Source organism: Montipora foliosa, chromosome 3 (assembly GCF_036669935.1).
Source record: "Montipora foliosa isolate CH-2021 chromosome 3, ASM3666993v2, whole genome shotgun sequence".
NCBI lineage: Eukaryota > Metazoa > Cnidaria > Anthozoa > Scleractinia > Acroporidae > Montipora > Montipora foliosa.
Window position 1 is genome coordinate 31,738,393 of NC_090871.1, and position 20,000 is coordinate 31,758,392.

At 40.5% G+C, this 20,000-nt stretch overlaps 2 protein-coding genes across 2 annotated transcripts in view; one reads left to right on the top strand and one right to left on the bottom strand.

Annotated features, from left to right (window-relative positions):
* Nucleotides 1-1,309: 1,309 nt before the first annotated feature.
* LOC137995585 (uncharacterized) lies at nucleotides 1,310-2,329 on the bottom strand. The gene has a single exon (XM_068841109.1). The coding sequence runs from the start codon at nucleotides 2,327-2,329 to the stop codon at nucleotides 1,310-1,312; it is 1,020 nt and encodes a 339-aa protein (XP_068697210.1).
* Nucleotides 2,330-16,241: 13,912 nt separating this feature from the next.
* Nucleotides 16,242-20,000, top strand: part of LOC137997290 (uncharacterized) — a 10,829-nt gene continuing 7,070 nt past the window's right edge. Inside the window, exons 1-2 of the mRNA XM_068843201.1 lie at nucleotides 16,242-17,121; nucleotides 19,592-19,661. Coding sequence (XP_068699302.1) covers nucleotides 16,441-17,121; nucleotides 19,592-19,661 — 751 coding nt within the window. The 5' untranslated portion in view covers nucleotides 16,242-16,440. The remainder of the gene's footprint in view (nucleotides 17,122-19,591; nucleotides 19,662-20,000) is intronic.

The window sequence follows — 20,000 nt, forward strand, 5'->3', positions numbered from 1 at the left end:
TCCACATGTAACCAATTTGTTTGCCTCCAATCAGTTGGGATTCTTAACAGTTGCTGTTGTTGGTGGTGTGTATCTTTCTCGGAGATATGACGGAGCTTAAGCAAAAGACATTTTTTCAGCAAGACGGAAACTGGAAGTGAACATTTCGGATGTCAGGACAGTAGTCTCTCCCAGACATTTAAACTTATCGTCTTTCTTATAGCCTGCGCCACAGACGAAACCAAACGTCTCGTTAGGTCCGTCTGCAAACCAGCGCCCAAATCCCTGTTCTAGGCCTCCCAGCAGCGTACCAGGATTTGAGTATGCGTCATGATTGGTCTGTTAAAGAAAAACGATTGCCCGCTAAGCATTGTTTCCAGTTTCGCTTGGGACTTACAATGGTCCCCAGAGGAAAAAACAACAATGATTTTATTCAAAATTTAGGTGGACAAATAAAGAGTATTATGGTATTTTCCGCGCTTCGGGCAATAGGCTAGTTTCGAATTGTGCAGCAACAAAAGAACAGAGTCGAGGTTCAGGGGAATAATTTGCATTTTCCTTTGTTTTGAACAATATGCTAACTATTCCCCTGAACCTCGACACTGTTCTTTTGTTGCTGCACAATTCGAAACTAGCCTATTGTTCGATTAGCCCTCATTGCCATCATCGGCTCCGATTGGCTGATGGACTTACCAGGGAGTTTGGACCGGAAGCGAACAGAGCCATCTGAAAGCGAAGGTGAAAATAATGCCCGAAGTTGACGAAGAGGTGTGGAAAGAGGCCTTTGAAGCAATTAAAGCTCAGTTGGTATTCACCGATCTGCTTCCAGAACAACAAGAAGCTATCAAAGCTTTCTTAAGGGGAAAATTTGTTTATGAACTTGCCCACGGGCTTCGGAAAATCGCTTATTTTCCAATGTGTGCCGATTGTCACAGACATCGTTTTGGGTAATCCTCGTGGCCCAAGTGTTGATGGACGACCAAGTACAGTAGATTTTTCTTGTTCAGGAGCCACTTATGGCGATGCTGCAAAGTAGGCACATACTCCCAAAGCCATCGAGACCAAAAACAATCAGCGAGAAACTGCGCGTGTCTCCACTGTTTGCGCGTGTACGGCTCTTCCTTGTTGAAAACACCGGGAGGTACGAACAGGTTTCGTCACTGCAGCAGGAGATGATTGGGGGTGAGAGCCTCCATATCGTTGGGATCATCGCTGGCGGGACACATAGGACGGCTGTTTAAAATAGACATAACTTCAGCGAAGACGGTACTCAAGATTTCCGGCCCAGAAAGAGCACCTCGGTAACCAAGAACACCTTTCATAGCCTTCCTTACGCTTCTAATGAGCCTCTCCCAGACGCCCGACATGTGGCTTGCTCTCGGAGGTTGAAAATGCCACTCGGGAACAGCACACCTGTACCAATGTGTCCCATATCTGTGCAGTTCTCTCCTGATCGTACCATCATCCAAATCTTGAATTGAACGGCTAACTTCCTTCTCAGCACCCGTAAAATTCGTCCCATTGTGCGACCATATTTTCTTAGGACTCCCACGCACTGAAATGAATCGGCGTAATGCTTGAATAAACGCGTCCGTTTCCAACGAACAAACATCCTCAATATGGATGGCTTGAAACAGACGAAAATACACCTATACACCTTTACAAGGCTTCGCCCGCGTTTCACATGGAAGGCTCCAAGAAAAGCTAAACCCGTGTATGTAAATGGTGGCTTATAGGGTACCAATCTCTCTGCTGGAAGATCTGCCATCACTTGCTGCATAACAGGCGCGTTACGCTTACGGCAACTCACACACTTATTCAACACCTGGCGAATTAGCGATCTAGCTCTCAATATCCAATAACACTGACGTACCGCAGACAACACATGCTCCCGACCAGAATGTCCCAGGATATGATGGTAGTAACGAACTATCAACGTGTACACCGGATGACTCTTCCGGAGGACCACAGGGTGAGCCACTCCAAATGCAATGAGTGCACGATGAATTCTTCCACCAACACGAATGACATTATTAACCAAGATTAGGCTTAGATTGGCTAGCTTGCTATTACTCTTTACTTGTCCACCCCCTTTACGAGCTACATACTCTTCATGAAAGCATTCTAGCAGGACAACGTGCGCAACGTCTCTGCTTGCCGAAAGAGTCGGGGTCATTACAGGTACAGCGTTAGGGGCTTCCCTCCGACACTTCTTGATAAAGCGCAGAACCCAAGACATCACTCGCAATAAATGGGGCCAGGATGAAAGACGCTGCAAAAGGAGTTCAACTTGCGACAAATTTACGCTTAACAGGACGTTTGAGGACATTCGGGGCTCCTTGTCGGTCATCTTGTACTTCTCTCAAGTACACGGATGGCCATGTATGTTCTGGTTGCAGAGGAATTCCGGGCCTTTCCACCACCGGCAATCTGCTTGGAAATACTCAGCACTGACACCACGTGAGCCTTCATCAGCTGGATTCATAACACCGGGAATGTGATGCCACTGTTCAGGAGAGGTCGTTTCATGAATCTCAGACACACGATTGGCGATAAAGTTTTGAAATCGACGCGTTTCATTCTTGATGTATTGTAAGGATGTCATGGAGTCAGACTAGAAGTACGTTTCATGGACTTGGAAACCAACTTATTTCAGGATTGTCTGGCTCATACGTGCTGCCAACACTGCGGCCTGTAGCTCAAGCCGAGGGATTGTCCACTCGCTTATAGGTGTGTTTTGGGTTTTCCCCATAACAAGGGAACAATGGGTCAATTCACGCTCATCAACAAATCTTAAGTAGGACACAACGGCATAGCCATGTTGGGAGGCATCAGCAAAGGTGTGAAGATGAACCGTCACCCGTGTGCCAAGAGTCTGGGTCTTGTAACACCTTGGAATATCGACTGTGATGACGTGCGGTAACTGCTCAAGCCACCTTCGCCACTGCGTGAGGTACGGTTCTGGGATTTCTTGGTCCCATGGGAGCTTCTTTCTCCAGAGTTCTTGCAACAGGATCTTGGCTGAGAACACCAAGGGAGAGAGGAACCCCAATGGGTGAAACAGAGAGCTCACCGTTGAAAGTACTCCCCGCTTGGTAGATGGCTTACACGTTGCTATGGTTTTGAACTTGAAAGTATCGGATTGCGCATCCCAGTACACACCCAATGCTCGTTCCGTTGGTCACTGATCCAGATCTAGGTCCAGATTGGGACTTGCTCTCAACTCGGATGGAATTGATTGTAACACTTCACGACTGTTACTCGCAAACTCTGTGAGCCAAAAACCACCGTCCTTCAATAACTTGGTTAGGTCTGATGCGAGGTGAATGGCTTGTTCAGGCGTCGGAACCGACTTTGCCACATCATCAACATAGAAGTTTCTGCGAACCGGCTTGTTGACTTCAGGGGAATAGGTCTCTTCATTGTCCTGTGCTGTCAGGTTCAAAGCTTTACTTTTGCACAACAGTGTGATTACTTGGCCCCAAAGATGTGGACCAGCATCTTGTAACCCTCGCGAGGATTGTCTTCATTTCCAGGCCACCACAAGAATCTCAGGGAGTCCGTGCCACGTGGCGTCACATAAGTCTGGTAAAACATACTCTTGATGTCTGCAGAAAAGGCAACCTCGTGTTCTCGAAACCGGACTAACACGCCTGTGATACTCAATTTAAAGAAGACTTAGTTCATGGTTTTTGGCACCCACCAGAGACTATGTCGCCAAGACATAGATGGGGCACATATAACGTTGGGTGGAGAATATGTGAAACATTGTGATGCCTTTAAGTACCTAGGCGTAGTTTTGGACAACAGTCTTTCCTTTAATCTGCATATTGACTACGTGAAGAAGAAAGCTTCTAAAAAATCACTAGGGATGTTAACAGCCGAAGCATCGAACCGATTGTATAAATAGATGATACTACCAAATTTGGAATACTGTTGTGCTGTTTTTCATGGCTGTGGTAAGGGAAATGAAGAAGAATTGGAACGCCTGCAGAGACGTGCTGCTAGGATAGTGCTAAAGACGGTGCATTTTTGCACTCAAGATATGGCTTCCGGTCTTGGTTGGGACCCTCTTAAGACGAAAAGAGAGAAGCATATCGTCAAACTTCAACAAGCTCCAAGTTATTTCTCAGATTATTTCCGACGGCGAACTTACGATATTCATGACTATGACACTAGGTTTAAGTATAGGTTATCTATTAATAAAGTCAATCTGGAGTTGACTAAGAGGGCTTTTTTCTATAAGGGGGCTACCCTATTTAATGGTTGTAAGTATTTTGGTTTATAAAATGGCAACTTTTATTGATTATAATTATGTAATGTATGCCAATTACGTATATAATTAATTTTTTTTTTCTATTTATTTATTTATTTTTACACAGGACCCATATTGATAGCAGTTTTTATAACTGAATTGGTCATCCTTTTTAAAAATGTTATTATTGTTATTATTATTATTATTATTATTATTATTATTATTATTATTATTATTATTATTATTATCATCATTATCATTATTTGTCATAGTGCGCCCTCGTACAAGTTGCTCATTCAAAGAAGTACCGCCAAATCTTGCAGCTGCGTCAAATACCACTCTCACTTTGCTAGGCTTGTTTGAATTCGTTACTGGGTGGTGGGGAAGGTACCAAGTGGTGTTGGTGATGGTGCCTACTTCATTCTTGGTGAGCTCTCTTGCGTAACCCTTGGCTACGCAGTCTTCAATCACAGCTCTGTACTTCAGTTCAAGCTCTTGATCACGACCAAAGCGTTTCTGCAAATGATGCAATGTTGTTTCAGCGAGTACTAGCTTGTAGGGAAGCACAAGGTTATCATCCTTCCACAGGAGATCTATCTGGTAATGGCCGCCTCGTTTGCAGGCTGAGTCAGTGACCCGCTTTAGTGCTCGTTGATCTTCTACCGACATGGGCTTATTTACGTTCTTGGCAGTGCCATACGACTCAACCTTCCAAAACTCTTCCAACTTGTCATTTAGGGAAACATCTTGTCCACTGATAAGATTAATTTGAACACAACCAGAGGCTTGCACAATTGGCGAACCACCAAGAATGCTCCATCCAATACCCGACTTAATAGCAACTGGCTCATTAAGTTTGCCTCTTCGAAGCTCAAGTGGTATGAAAACCTCTTGGAGGTTGGTGCCAATCAACACAGAAAACTTCTTTCTCTCCACATCCGGAAAACACACATGGTGTAAATGCCACTGACCTTATGACCCTGGTATGCTTTATTAGAGGAATTGTTAAGTCCTTGACCGCCCAAGCTGATTTCAAGTCAATCACGTTTTCATTCTGGTAATCAACCGAACCAATCTTGAAATCTACTTTCATTCCTACTTCTTCAGCATCAACACTGTGCACTGTCGTAAGTGAAAGTTTACTGGGCGATCCCTTTATGTTTAATAACTCCACAAGGGACGGGTAAATCATCATGATGTCAGAGCCCGGGTCTATTAGACCATAAGTTGTAGTAATTTGACAGCCAGCACTGCTCATCACCTTGACTGGAATGACTTGCAGCAACGTCCCACAGGGCCCAACTGACGCTGACGTAGAGCAAGTTGACGTAGTGCTTTAGTCTGGCATCAAGTTCTGGTTGACAACCTCGTGATTCTGAGAGAGGGCTCCTTGATTTGCGCTTCCGTGTGATGGGTCTTGCCGCAGCCCTGCACCCGGCACCGATTACGAGATCCACAATTCCTAGCTGTATGTTCTGTCGAATTAATGCAATTAAAGCAGCCTTTCTTCACAAACTGAGCTCTCTGTCGAGGGGACTTGCGGTACAGCCAATGGGGCTCACGGCAAATCATGCAGGATTCCTGTTTTCCTGTCATGGTCATATAAGTAGATGCCTTTGTGGTCACTGACTTACTCTTCGTAGGCTTGACTCTGGTAGGCGCAGCTTCGTTCAATCCAACGCTAAAGAAGGGAAGGTTCAAGACATAAGCTCTTTCCTTGGGGAAATCCACAACATCCCTGAAACTTGGCATCAGATGTCCACGCTCAAGACTCTTCAGATGCTCAGCAAATTTGGCCTGCATCCACCTGGGTAACCGTGTAATGACTTTCTTAAGATATCTGCGTTCATTTCACTAAGGTATCCCATGGGCTCTAGGGTATCATAGGTAACTTGGGCTGTATCAGCATAGCGTTGTATCAGCATAGGGGTCAAGTGTTGCAGCTTAGGTATATTAGGACTTGGAACCTTTTGTGACTGTACATTTTACAGCTAGCTCAGTTAACTCCTTGGATGTCACATGTGGGACTCTGAAGCGGATTCTGGCAGTGGGAGGAGTAGAGCTTGTTGTCAGGGGATTTCTGTAGCAGGTGTAGATGTCAAAGGAGGGTTTCCCCTTGGACCGATATCAAGATTGCTACTAGTAGTAGTCACGGATGGTAAAGTAACACTTGAAACTTCCGGGAGTTGGATTTCGATGACCTTAAAGTTCATATCATGCTTATGGGGCCACTTAGCACCTTCCTCGCAACTGGGTAAATCAGAGACCTCCCGGTCTGCTAGAAATGCTTTTAACTTGGCTAATTCTGCTTGATTCCTTGCCAGCAGCTACCTCGCTTTCGGCCTCTAATTTGGTTAACTCTAATCTATGTTGTAATTCCATTTCAGTGCTCTTTGTTTCCATCTCAACCCTTTTCACCTCAAGTTCAACTGCCCTTTTACTCCTTTCTTCAGCTTGCTCCTGGATTAATGCTGCTTTCACTGCTTGGATCTTAGCCTTTTGAGCTTTAGAACTTGATATACTTAATTTTGGTGTTTTACTTGAAAGGGAATGGACCGAATTGGTTGGAGAGATTATCTTTACATTGTAAAAGAAAGCAGCACTAATAGCAATGTTCAATTTTACTATTGTAAGCTTGTATTCCTGAGTATTGAACGGCACGGTCGCTTAAAACTCTTTGGTATTTCTCACACGAATCATCAAACAAATCAGCGTATTTATCACAACAAGCACAGTACTGTTCCCACGCCTTATTTAATTGGGATTGTACTAAACCTACAGCCCAGGTATTGATGCCATCGATCAAATTTCCTCCATTGAGTTTTGATCTACACAAGTGGTGGTATAACTTCTCTCCCATAACTCCTGTCAAGAGCTTCCACACCATGGGTAGGCAGGCAATAGGGCGGTAGTTACTGGCCTGTGAACCCTTCTCTGTATCCTTTTGTATCAAACCTTTTCTTCCCCTGACCATCCCCTCTGGTACATTCCCTAGACATATGCAGTCTTGCAAGCATTCTTGCAATCTAGAGTGCAATCCCGTCAGTTTCGTAAACCAGAACCCCTGAACAAGATCGGGGCCGGCTGCCTTCCAGTTTGCCATCTTGCTCACACCATTTCTAATATCCTCCACAGTGATGCTGATATCTTCTTGCACCTCTGCTATCATTATTATTATTATTATTATTATTGTTATTATTATTATTTTTATTGTTATTATTATTATCATTATTATTTCGTTTCTCCTAAACTTTCAGTAGTTCAGATTTTACAAAGAAAATGCGGAATTTACAATTCAAAGCGATATTCTTGACTTAAGATGGACAATGTCTCTAATGTGTCGAAAGTCAGTTGAATGAATAGACTGCTTTCACGATCTCGCAGTTCTGTGAAATTACCCATTTCTGGCATTGTCTAATTAGATTTTTTTTGTCCTTTATACATATTTTATCCAAGTCAACTACAAACTGTTTATTATAACCTGCTAGGAAATCAAATACAATGTTCTCTTGAATAACACTAAATCTAGGGTAACGTCTCTTCAGGCCAGCTCTTAGGTCTTTGCATTTGTGCTGCTTGTATAAGGATCGTTCATCTATACATCCTACGTTGCACACAATTCCTTCAATCAGGATCCACTGTTTCTTCTTCTTGTCCATGTGAATGATTGTAGGTTTATTTGCGCCGTCTTGTGGTGCTATATCCAGCTGTATGAGGATATCCCGGAGGATATCATTACTACCACCGACGAACGAAACCTGAACTGGACTGACACGTTTTGTTTAATGCAAAGAAAGTTCAAAGATTACACACCTGCTTCAAAATTCATTGAATGTTTTGGACTGCAGTGCATAAACTGTGCTTTGATTTGTTACTTACTGACAGACGAGTTCGAGTTATCGAGATTGAAAATATCTAGAGAATGACCTAAAGGGAAACAAAAATTGTTTCGAGTCTGCGGGAGTTCGAGTTATCGAGGGTTCGAGAATTGCAGTAAATGTTTGACGGAAATCCAAGGGACATCGATTTTGGTTTGAGGTAGCGCTAGGTTCGAGCTCGCCCCATGTAAGAGAATCCATGACTGTCTTGGATTCTGGATTCTACGCTGTGGATTCCGGATTCAGGGTCCTGGATTCCGGATTCCCAAAAGGGCTGGATTCCAATTATTTTTCTTCTGTTTTTAATGCTTTCCTTCGCATTTCGTTTTCGTGTCTCATTCGTGCTATATTGAAAAACGTTGTTAGAAAGCATAACAGCAAAACGATTTACAAATTACTGGATTAAATGTATTACATTTCTTTAAACTTCTTTGCGCACCTGACAAGATGTGAAATCCAGTGATCATATATTTGGCGTCTTTGTTAAGACTACTTGCCTTATCAATCCTGATCTTATTTGGTGGAAAAGCACCAAAGAAAAAAACAAATTAAGTCTTTGAACGTCATCCTGGTCTAGAAACGCGTGTATGCCAGTTATTCTTGTCAGAAACACGTAGAAAAAAATCAGATTCACCCTCAAGCTTGTTCAAATCATGTTTATTAATTTTTAAAAGCCCATTATATAAACTGCTCAGTTTTCCCGCTCTGTGATGTCTCCATGAAGTTGATCTGTAACTCACGATGGGTATGTTAAAGGTAAATTTGAAATTCAGGTTGAAATGATTTCAACCTAGGTAAATTTAATTTTTAACTACAATTGAAAGTAGGAAATATAAACAAAAAGTCCATCAATTGTTAGCAAGCACGTGTATATTGGTAAGTAAATCGGTGCTGGAAGTAAAGGGGTATGGTTAGCGTACATTTTTCATGAGTTAGTCTGTGAAAACGCCTTTGGTTGTTATTAAGTTGAGTACTGATTTTTAAATGGTTGGTATTAAGGTTGGGGGCAGGCTTACCGTGCATGATAATCAATTCTGCTTTTTTAATCTCAGAGCAGCAGAAAAACCAAACCTTCTTTAATAAGAACTACCTTCATGTGACTTTGTTTTATTTTTATTTTTCTGGTTTTTGGAAGGAAAAAGAGATCCAAAAATTGACTTTTTATAGCGTAGATTATCGAATGATGTACAGTTACTTCTACAAAAAATAGTTCAGCAGAAAGCCCCTTTGAGGTTATAAGTACTTGAACAATTAAATTCAGAATTTTTTTTCTGGTAGTTCACAAAGTTTGTAACCTTTATTAAACAGTCATTACTTGCATGTAGTTGAACAATGAGAAGTTATTTCCTTGTTTTTGCACCTCTTGTACATATGTGCCACTGGTCAAGTGCTTTTTGCACGCGGTAGTGAAACTTATTGTTTTAGTTGCGTCTAATGACACATTCATGTCTTCAGTAATTTGTAGTCTGTTTGGTGCAATCCAAGTGTCAATAATTCCAAATTTGGTTCCATCTTTCATAAATCCATGTTCTTTTTCAATTACTTTACCAAGAAGTTTATTTGGGTGCAATGGACTTTTGTCCACTTTATTAATTTTTACTTCGACAAATTTGTTGACTTGGAATGAAATAGTATTAGGCTGCTTGTTTTCATTTTGTCGTTGTATTTCCTTTGTGTGTTTCTTGCTTTTTCCCGTTGAGGTTTCCTTGTCTCCTTTCCTGACTTGATAAGTGAATAACAAGCACGTTTCGGTGCAGGTTCTGCATCCACAACTTTACACTGAAGTTCTTCTTTTTCTTGGTAGAATGCTGATCATGTTTCTTATCTGGGGTAGTTTTGGTTTCTTTCCATGGTGGTATGCCAAATACTAATTAATAGGGTGTTTGTTTTGTTGCTTTATGTTCCACAATCTTGTTTTTGTAAGCAGCTTCCCCTAGTACCTGACACCAATGATTTGGAATTTGTTTCTTTTCTTTTAAGATATTTCTGATGTTGCTTTATTGTTTGATTGTTCCTTTCCACCAAACCTTGAGTTGATGGGTTTTTTTGGAGCTCCATGAAGTTGAGTGATGCCGTTGTTCTTGCAGAATTGGGACATCAGAGAATTGTTAAATTCCCATCCATTGTCAGTGTGTATTTTCTGAGGGAATCCAAATTGCCAGCAAAATTTCCAATACATCTTCAGCTTGCTTATTTTTCAATGGATAAACCCATGAGTATTTTGTGAAAAAATCAATTATGTGTAGAACCCAATTGTGTTGGTGATGACATGAACATGTACATGGAAAGTTTCTAAGGTCAATTACGTCCATTTGCAAATGCATTAGGAAACCTCTTGCTTGAATAGGGGCTAGCACAGGCTGTTTGTTGTCTGCTGGTGTTTGAGTTTTGTTTTTCGTTAGTTAGGGTAGGGTTAGGGTTAGGGTTTATATACGTATCCATCTTGTCTCTTCCGTTGTGCTCAACTCTGTGAAGTTGACATTTTTGAACAATTTCTATCCGTACTTGGATAATATGTTGCCACCCTCCAGTTTCTATCCTTTTCTTTTACGCCCTTTTCTTTTACGTCTTGACCTGTCATATTTGTTCTGTCCTTTCTATCTTCATTACGTGTTTCTAACCACTTCACTGCATCGATCTTTGTAGAAGTTGTCGTCAATGAAAAGGGTTTTTTTGCTTGCTTTTGTCTTTTTGGAAGCTTTAACTAATTAACTTCACCCAATTTTTTGTAGAATATCTATTAATCAACACAACTTGTGTTAGCCATAATTTTACGAACCGTACAGGGCCACGCATTGCGCACGAGTAAACTTTTGCATAATTTACTATGACCGAGAAGAGTTTGGACCCTCATGCACCAGGAGAAAAGTATTTGCTATTAAAACTAATGACGACTGCTTGTCCAAGTCCTGTGTGGTTACAGCGAAGGACTCAATACTAAGGGATTTCAGAGGTGTCCGCTTCAAGTCCGTTTAAAGCGACTTCTTTCTCTCATGAACACATTGTACACAAAGTAGTGGTAGGTATGACAAATGGATCAGGGGATAGAAGCTTAAGAGAGATAGGGACAGACAGAAAGAGAGTAAGAAAAGAAAGTAAGAGAGTAGAGAGGAAAGTGGGAGGAGGGAAAGGCGATCTTTTGGTTTTTTGTTTTGTTTTCAACCCCCTCCCCGCTCCCAAAAAACCGGGCCCCTTTTTTTTCAACCCCACCCCCTAAAGAAAATCCCTTTTCAAACAGTTGATAAATAACCTAGGTTAATTAAATTCAGCTAGTTTGATTTAAATTTATCTAGTTTGATTTATTTTAGCCTAGTTTAGGGTTAGAGTAAATCTTAGTCAGTTCATGCGAGTCTGTTATTTCCTGCAAGCGTAGTATGTATACTCATGATAGGAACCTAAGAAGACGAACAAAGGACTTTAAATGTTTTGCCAAGTTCTTGTCCTTGCAAAGACCTCGATTATCACTACATCATGGATATTGATCATAAACGTTTATCTGGTGATGTTTTGAGATGTGTTCCGTTTTACAAATCGTATCGCAGCGACCCCCACCCTCCCGGTGTGTAAGGAACTTTTATGTTAATCTTGTTGTTTTTCCAGACAAGAATTTATTCGCTGCGATTCAATGTTACAGAACCTTTAGTTTTGTTTTCAGCCAGCGGTTTTCGCCTTTATACCCATCGTCCCTTGCGCGGATTAAAAAAGCATGTGCTCTTGAAAAATGGCTCCATTGTGTTTCAGCGCTTGTATTTTTGTCCGGAATTTGGTTCACGTTAATCTTAGTTTTCACGGGACGGTGTCGATGCTCAGAATGGCAAAAAACGAGCAACAACGTATGTATGAACAGTGTGAACAGTGTGAAGTTTATTTCTCATTCTGCTTGTATTTTTAATGTTGTTCGCTTCGTATATTACAAAGTACATTTTGTAATTTCCGTCACTTAGGTTTTACCTAGCTGTATTCTAGCTGTATTCTAGCTACATTCTAACTACGAATAAACTGGAGTTGAAACGTCCGTTGTGCACTTCTTGGATCGACGCCGTTACAAACATGACAAGGCAAGATCTTGAGTTATTGGTCATCGGTCGGTAAACGACAACATACCATGCGAAAGTCACAAAGAACGTCCAAGAAAAAGGGGGGTCCGAAAAAGCACAACATTAATGTCCTAACTAAATAACGGTTGAAGAAAGACAAATGTAATACTTGTCTTAAACAAATAAATAACAAACAAACAAGAAACCCGGCCGTGGCCTGTCATTCTTTTGTGTGGTTGCTGCGGTACAGAACATGATATTTCTCAATTATCCTTTTTCCCAGCCTATGGATCAATTTGTGGTGCGTGTGAAGAATGCCTCATTACATATTTACTATTTTTGTTTCTATTTCTATACGTTTCAAGTGGTACTACAAAATGATAATTACTGGGTTGCCTATGGCAATCCAGTCGGAAAATGGGTAGATTATTATTATTATTTTTTATTTTCCGTGTCGGTAAAAGTCTTGCCTGTCACTCCCCTGCTAAGTGGTGTCTTTGTGCATAGAGCCTTCTGCTCGTATTTTCTTAGGATAGAGAGGGTAGTGGAAAGGCGTAGACTTCTCTGGTGGACACAGTAGAATTCTAAACTTAACCTGCAATGGCGTCGAAAGTCATGTAACGCGAATGGCGTTTTAGTGGATCTTAAAACAAAATATACCCTTATGGAGCTCAATAATGGAAAGTCAGTTGGATAAACTAGGCAGGTGCTGAAAACAAATACCTGGAATCGTAAAAGCGACGAGTAATGGACTTCGACAACAATCTATCGGCCGTCGAGCAGAAATCAAAGTCAGCTGTATTTACCTGAAGTACATGGTAATTTGACACAATTGAGTTTCTTGTCTTCACGCACGCAATGAAATAGGAAGAGGTTTTCGCCTCTAAGAGCAAATATGTTGTTTTTTTCAATAAATTTTTCGCTGGAAAAGGATTCTGTGGTATTTTCTGCCTTTGTGAATTATAATATCATGTTGTGTATTGAATTTTCGAGCTTAAGGTTGAAATGTGATATGGGAGAAGTTTTTTAGTATTGCTCCGTTAGCAGGAAGGGTTCACAGGCCTGTTGGAAGCGTGCTTGAGTTTCAACAAAATGAGCTCCAAAATCAGTGAAAAATTGTGACGCAGATGAATAATAAAGTAGCTGCTATTTCCAAAATGATGGAATTACCTGGTGATAAATAACGTCGTACGCGTCTTGGAGAGTAAATTTCGACTTTGCATAAACAAGAGTTGGGCGATTGTGATCTTTGTTTTGACTTCGCTCATTTCATTGTCAAACTTTATAACACTTGACAGAAAAAGAAACTTACAAAAACCCGGTATCTTGCCACCATTTGACACAGATACTTCATTGTTTGGCGAGTAAACATGCCGGGGTAACTTAATCACGGCGCCCGCTGAATTCCGGCATGTCACTTTCGATTTTGCGATTTATTTGAACGTAGCAAAAATCTCCCAAAATGTTTGTCGGTGATCGTAACTTTTTGTATTCTATATTCATGGTTTAAAATTAATGTTGTTTTCATGTCGTAAATATTTTATTCTGGATCGACCGTTTCGGAAACTTCCTTCTGCTCTTTCTAAAAACTGTGTATCAATAGTTATTTGCTTTTGCATCAACATTTGTTTTGCATAAAGCAAGCTAACAAAATCTGTACTTTGCTGAGTTCGCATTTGTTAGCGTTAAATAGTATTTTCGGTCAGATGCTTGAGTTTTATGAGAGGTTTATTGTTTTGGTCTCCCATCCTGACACTAACCTCGCCCGAAAGGGATTAACTTCAGTGAATTTTAGTATTACAGAGCAGTCAGATGCTTAGAGGGCACACTCGTGGTGAAAAGAAGTTGCGAGGGAACTTGAAAATTATCAACATGTCAGCCCAGAAGCCAATGTTTCTCGCTTCTCTTTTATTTGTTATTCTTCGGAGACTGGAATGCTGTATTTCAATACCACACAGTTCAGTGCCTTCTGATTTTCTGTAACACGTACCACAGGCAACCCAGTATATGCTACACGGAAGCATCTCGTTTTGGATAAATTATGTATGATGATCCCATTTTTGGAAACTTAATCAAGACTATTGTATTTGCCTTTTCAATAAGAAATTAGAAAAGCAACTACAATCTTGGACAAAAAGGGTTGAGAATATTAAAAACAGGGGTTATTTTGCGCACTACGTCCTGAATATCGCACATTATTAGCGATCCCCCTCCCCCATACAACCAATGTTGATAAGCCCAGGTTCGACATTCTTTGTTTCGTCTAGCAGCAGGGGGGGGGGGGGGGGGGGGGCAAAAAGAGAGCTTATTTTTCATACTCGTGATCTGAGTTTAGTCCAAAAGCAGAGTTTTCTCAAACAATTTTGTCCAAGATTGTAGAAGTACTTTGTAGACTGAAGAGCATTCGAACTAAATTTTGCCTATTCCATTCGTTTTTTATGTCCCATTTTCATTATTGTCCTTCGCTATGGTATCACTGTATGAAGTCTGATAGCCAGAAGGTGGATAGATTGCACGAGTAAGCACTTCGCTATCTCTACGGTGACTGGTCCTCTGATGTCAGCAGCCTGCTAAATCGATAGACGTTTCCAGAACATGGTAATTTTTGTGTTCAAAGCGATAAGCGTAATTGAGAGACTTATTCAATTTAGGGAAAGCACCAAGAACTTGAGAAGGGTTAACAAGTTACAATACCCAGACCGAATACCACTCGCTTTGGTGTGAGATCGGTAAGATACTTAGCCGCTGTGACTTGGAAATAATAACCTTCAGAGCTTGCGATCCCTAACAGCAGCGCCCTCTTTTTACAAAGCTGTACGTTGTATTAGATTCTACTTGGATCAAGTTAGTCATACCTTGCAATAAGTTCTTCATTTTGCAAATAGCCTTTATATTCATCTGCAAATTAGTCTATTTTACTGCTAGAGGTCTAATTAACCTCACTCAACCCAAGGATAAAAAAAGGTATACATGTATACACTACGAATGTGGTTGTTATTGTTTAGGACTTCGTCTGTACCAGGTTAGGAACTTGTCAAGTTTATCGCATTTTTCGGCCGCAGGTATGGTGACAGCAAATCTTGGCAGACTTGTACCTTTCGCACTCATCGCAAACGACTTTTCCATTTGGTTGTTGTAAAATGTAATATGGTTTTCCATCGCTGTCGTTTCCTCGAATTTCCAGACTTTCTGCAAAGCGATCTCCCTTTGGTTGTTTCAGTTCATTTATTTCTCAATCATTTCTATTACTATGGCAGTGGTCATTGTGCGATAATCTGGTGACCAAGCGATAGGGGCGCTTCACTTACTGACAACAATTATCCGTTGGCTTACCAAACCAGACTAAAAGCAAATTGATGAACTGACTGATGCGACAAGAAGCTACCAAACTTGATGAGACTGATTGCGAAAGAGAATTCCGGGTTTCATGACAAATCCCACTTGAATTATTTTTTGAATTAATTAAATTAAAAAGAATTTTTGCTTTCACCCTCATTTTACTATCCGCCATCCGCAACCATCCGGTCCTCTTTTTACAAAAGCCTAGTGGGAAGTGTACAGTGATTTGCTTAAAATCAAGTAATCTTACAAATTCTTCAAAGAATGGCCCACCACGTGACATACTGGAACATTATAAACAGCAAGGGTACTAGTCATTTACCGCTGCCTACACTTACGCCCGCACTCTTCTGTTTTCATGCGGTAAAAATATATTCGCTTTTTTCCCAAGCCGTTGCGAGAACCGAGGGAAGACCCCCACGGGAAAATCTTGTCACTTCTCTTATGTTCTCTGACTGACATTAACTCTCCTTTCTCAAAACTGCTCATATAAAATAAGCACTGATGCACAGTACACCGTGAAATTCAGGGAGATCTTCACTGTTTGTGAGCTTTTGAATTGAATAGGCTTTCTAGCTCCGACACGTCAAATTATTTTTTCCTCATAATACGTTTAATCAATCTTTTGTCAAGAAAATCAATATTTGGCAGCGACTATTGACATAACCACATTTTAAATTCACCTTACGAGCGTTACACCTGCAATGGGGATAGTTAATTTACATAACTTTTCACTTGACTACGTGGTTTGTTTATAGCGAAGTCCAGACACAAGGATGATAAATTTCTCTTCATTTTGATACTAAATGCACATGTCTGTGAAGCAGACATCAAAGAATGTTCAATGTAGTAATCGTCGGTTGCGAAAATGAACTACAACGAAGAATATGTTCATATGTTTTATGATTTCCACTGTTGAATTTGTTTGTGAACACGATTGCAATTGCTAAAGATGTCCATTTTGTGTGAAACACAATCACAGTTGTCAAGGCACAAATTACCGCCGGTTTTTAACAAGCGACTCTATAAGGCGCAGGCTGGAATTGTACTGACGGACAAGATCCTCGGGATACTGCAACGACCTATAGCTGTGCGACGAATGAGTGAAGAACTTGTCGCAATAAAACCAGTTGTCGCAGCATTAAAGGAAATTCATAAAGGTCTTCAGTTTATAAAAGAGGCTCTTTCCTTCGCGATGACGTACGAAAGAGTTGAAGCTGATGTGGAAATAAACAAAAAAGTGGGAGAAAAATGCTTGTCGTGTTACTACATTCTGAACGGGTCGGTTGAGGCCAAATATGAGATCAACAATGGAGTATTTGGCAGCCACAACGAGCGTTCGCCAATTGACAACTCGAAAGACTGCGAAATAAGCTACACACACGTAGCAGGGGAATATCTTGGACTCGTATCTGGAGATGGACCCGAATTCGACTTTCCTCCACCAGATAAAATAAAAACAATCGAGGTCAGTGAGTTCTTACGGGTCGACCGAGAACAATTCCACAAAGCGGTAAGGCAGGTTCAGAACCGGTGCATTAAGGAAATTGAAGATTTTATTGAAGGAGTTGCAGCTTTTAGGACGCTACCGAGAGAAGATAAAAGCAGATTAGTCGCCTTGATGGCTAGACAGGTACTAAAATTAGTTTACTGCTTTTTTTCTCTGAAAAAAGTTCTCTGTATTACGTCTCTAGCTATGCAGTTCCTCCTCAGTGTTGCGAATAGTGCGTGATCGAGGAAACTCAATTCCATCTGACAGTATACAGAGCCATATCATTACAAATTACAGTTAAAAAATAATATACATTTTTTGAACCAAGCTTCGCCGAGAGAAGATAATCATTTACTGACATTATATGTATTAATTTCTATTCGTTTAAAATATTTTCGATCGGTTACAGCAATATTTTAACGGAAAGACAAAATTAATCTGAATTTAAAATGACTTGAAATGGTTTGTCACTCCCTGAGGGATATCATTTGTGATTATGGAAATTTGATGGCTTTTTTCCTGAAAGTACAGGACTCATTCATAGTCTAATAGCATAGCCTGCGTTGCTATAGAGATTAGAGAGGGAGGGATATGCAACTTAATTTGCCTTTGGTGGATCAGTGCTCGTTCGTGTAGAGCATTCATAGACTTCACATGCCCTCCAGATCTGAAACAAGAAGTCTTTTCTGGTATAAACTCTTTGAACTTTCTACTGTGTTTTAAGACTATAATAGTTGATAACGATATAAAATTGCTGGGGATATCGTCGTGTACATACACATGTGCTTAATGCTACGAACAGTTAAAGATTACAAGGAAACAAATTAGACTATCACAGGTTGATCAGTTCATTCAAATATTAAATTCTCGTGCCATCTTACGGTTTGCTTGTAGTTACAGGTAATGTCATGGTCTTCTGTCACAAGTCCAATTAAATTAAAGTTAACACCTTAAGACAACATCATTAATTTAGTTCTCAGAGATTCGACCAGTATAAATTTGTCTACGATCAAAGAATTCATGTGCAGGTTTTTCTAGGTCGAGTTGGCTAGAGATGGATCTGAACTGAAAGCAGACGCATAAGAACAAGACCGTCAGCTAGCTAGCGAGTATCAAAATAGGTCGATAATGGTTTTTCTCTGGTTTGAAACTCTTACTCATGGCGCGGCTACTCCTTAGACAAATTCCTTCTGATAGCTGCGCAGTACATTCTTATCGAAAGCGCGATGCACTATGGTACAAAGCTAAAAAGCCAAAACATCGAGATTTTGCATACAGTTGTCGAAAATTTTTCTTGCTGGCCTCAAAGCTGTTCCATGGGTCTTAATTGCTAGATTTCTAGGTATTCTCTCCAGGTAGATGATCGCAGTCAATTGCTTTCCAATCCATTTGAGCCATGCCACTTTTAACCTTACCCTGACCGTCCGCTCAGATCCAGTCTCAAATGCTTAAATGTTCTGACTTGCTTCAATGGTATTCTGTTGTTGCCCTTGATCGATGTTTGTTTCCATCTCTACCGCCGACTGTAACCTTTGTTGTGATTGTATTTACCTTAAAGTGCGCATAACCCCAAAATATTCTTTTTTGCTAAAATGAATCTTTGCACCTGTTCGAGACGCATTGCGGCCATTTTTTCCTTTTTCTAACAAACCCTGCCATTTTATAGGCTTCGAAAGTTGCGAAAATCCAAGCATCTTTTGTTCACGACCGAGTCAGAAGGGGAGTTGGTCTATTCCTATTTTTACGTCACAATCTACTTTGCATGCATACAAAGAATTAATGCAATTTAAATCAGTTTGTGACGTAAAAACAGGAATAGACATACCCACTCCCCTTCTAACTCGGTCGTGAACAAAAAATGCTTGGATTTTCGCAACTTTCGAAGCCTCTAAAATGGCAGGATTTGTTAGAAAAAGGAAAAAAATAGCCGCGATGCGTTTCGAACAGGCGCAAAGATTCATTTTAGCGAAAACATTTTTTTGGGGTTATGGGCACTTTAAACCTATTCAGAGCCATTCCCATCTGCCAGTGCCGCAACTCACTCCTCCTCAGCTCCTCCTATTTGCTATTTATGAAGCAACACTGAGAAACAATGCACGTAGCTCTGATAATAAAAGAAGATACGGGTAATAGGGACCAATGAAAATAGAAGTCTGGAAAGCTGCAGGATTAGAAATTGCAGCGAGATCATTGACAGGAAGAGTTCTCACGGCTTCCCTACAACCAACACAAAGAAGAAGTGCTGAACGCGAATGTAATCCCACATCGATATTGCTCAGATATGGAAGACAGAAGAGATCAGTAAAGTCAAAGAACAAACTGAGATGATGAAGAAGGCAAAACTCCACAGTTTTTGGAAGAGCTCATGAGAAAAAAAAATGAAACAACTTTAACAAATGTAGGCGTTTTTTAAATGGCATGCACTTATGAATGGCAGACAAATTAATTATCCGTTTCTATTCACAGTCAAATTGGTCTCGTTGCAGTGTGAATTTTTTTTTAGATCGTTGTGCAAGTTGAAAACTGAGTTCCTTTCTGGATTTAAAATAACACCAGAATTCATTTTGTGCGTCAAGAGTTGACAAAGAAACATGAAATGTCTTTCTTGTAGGAATATCCCGCTGGAACAGTGATCGTAAATCAGGGAGATCGACCAGAGCACTTGTTCTTTGTCGCGAAAGGTAATTAGTTAATATTTAAACTAACACAAATTGAATATTAGCTTCAAGTTGACTTAACAAGAAGGAAAGGAGACTTTAGTTGGAGAAATCCATTTTTCCCTCCAAAATGAATAAGAAAATTGAACCGGGTCTCTACCCCATTGTATCTTCAGCAACTGTCAGAACTTAAAGCTATTGTTGAGCAGTTCCTTTTTGTGAGGTAGTTCTAGATTTTATTTTTCCTCTCTGCACAGTCCTTGCCCCTTTTACTTTAAACTTATTTTTAGAGTTTTCGTTCACAATTTAAAGGTGCAGGCAGTCATTGGTATGTAATGTCTTTTGGGAAATAGATTGTGAGTT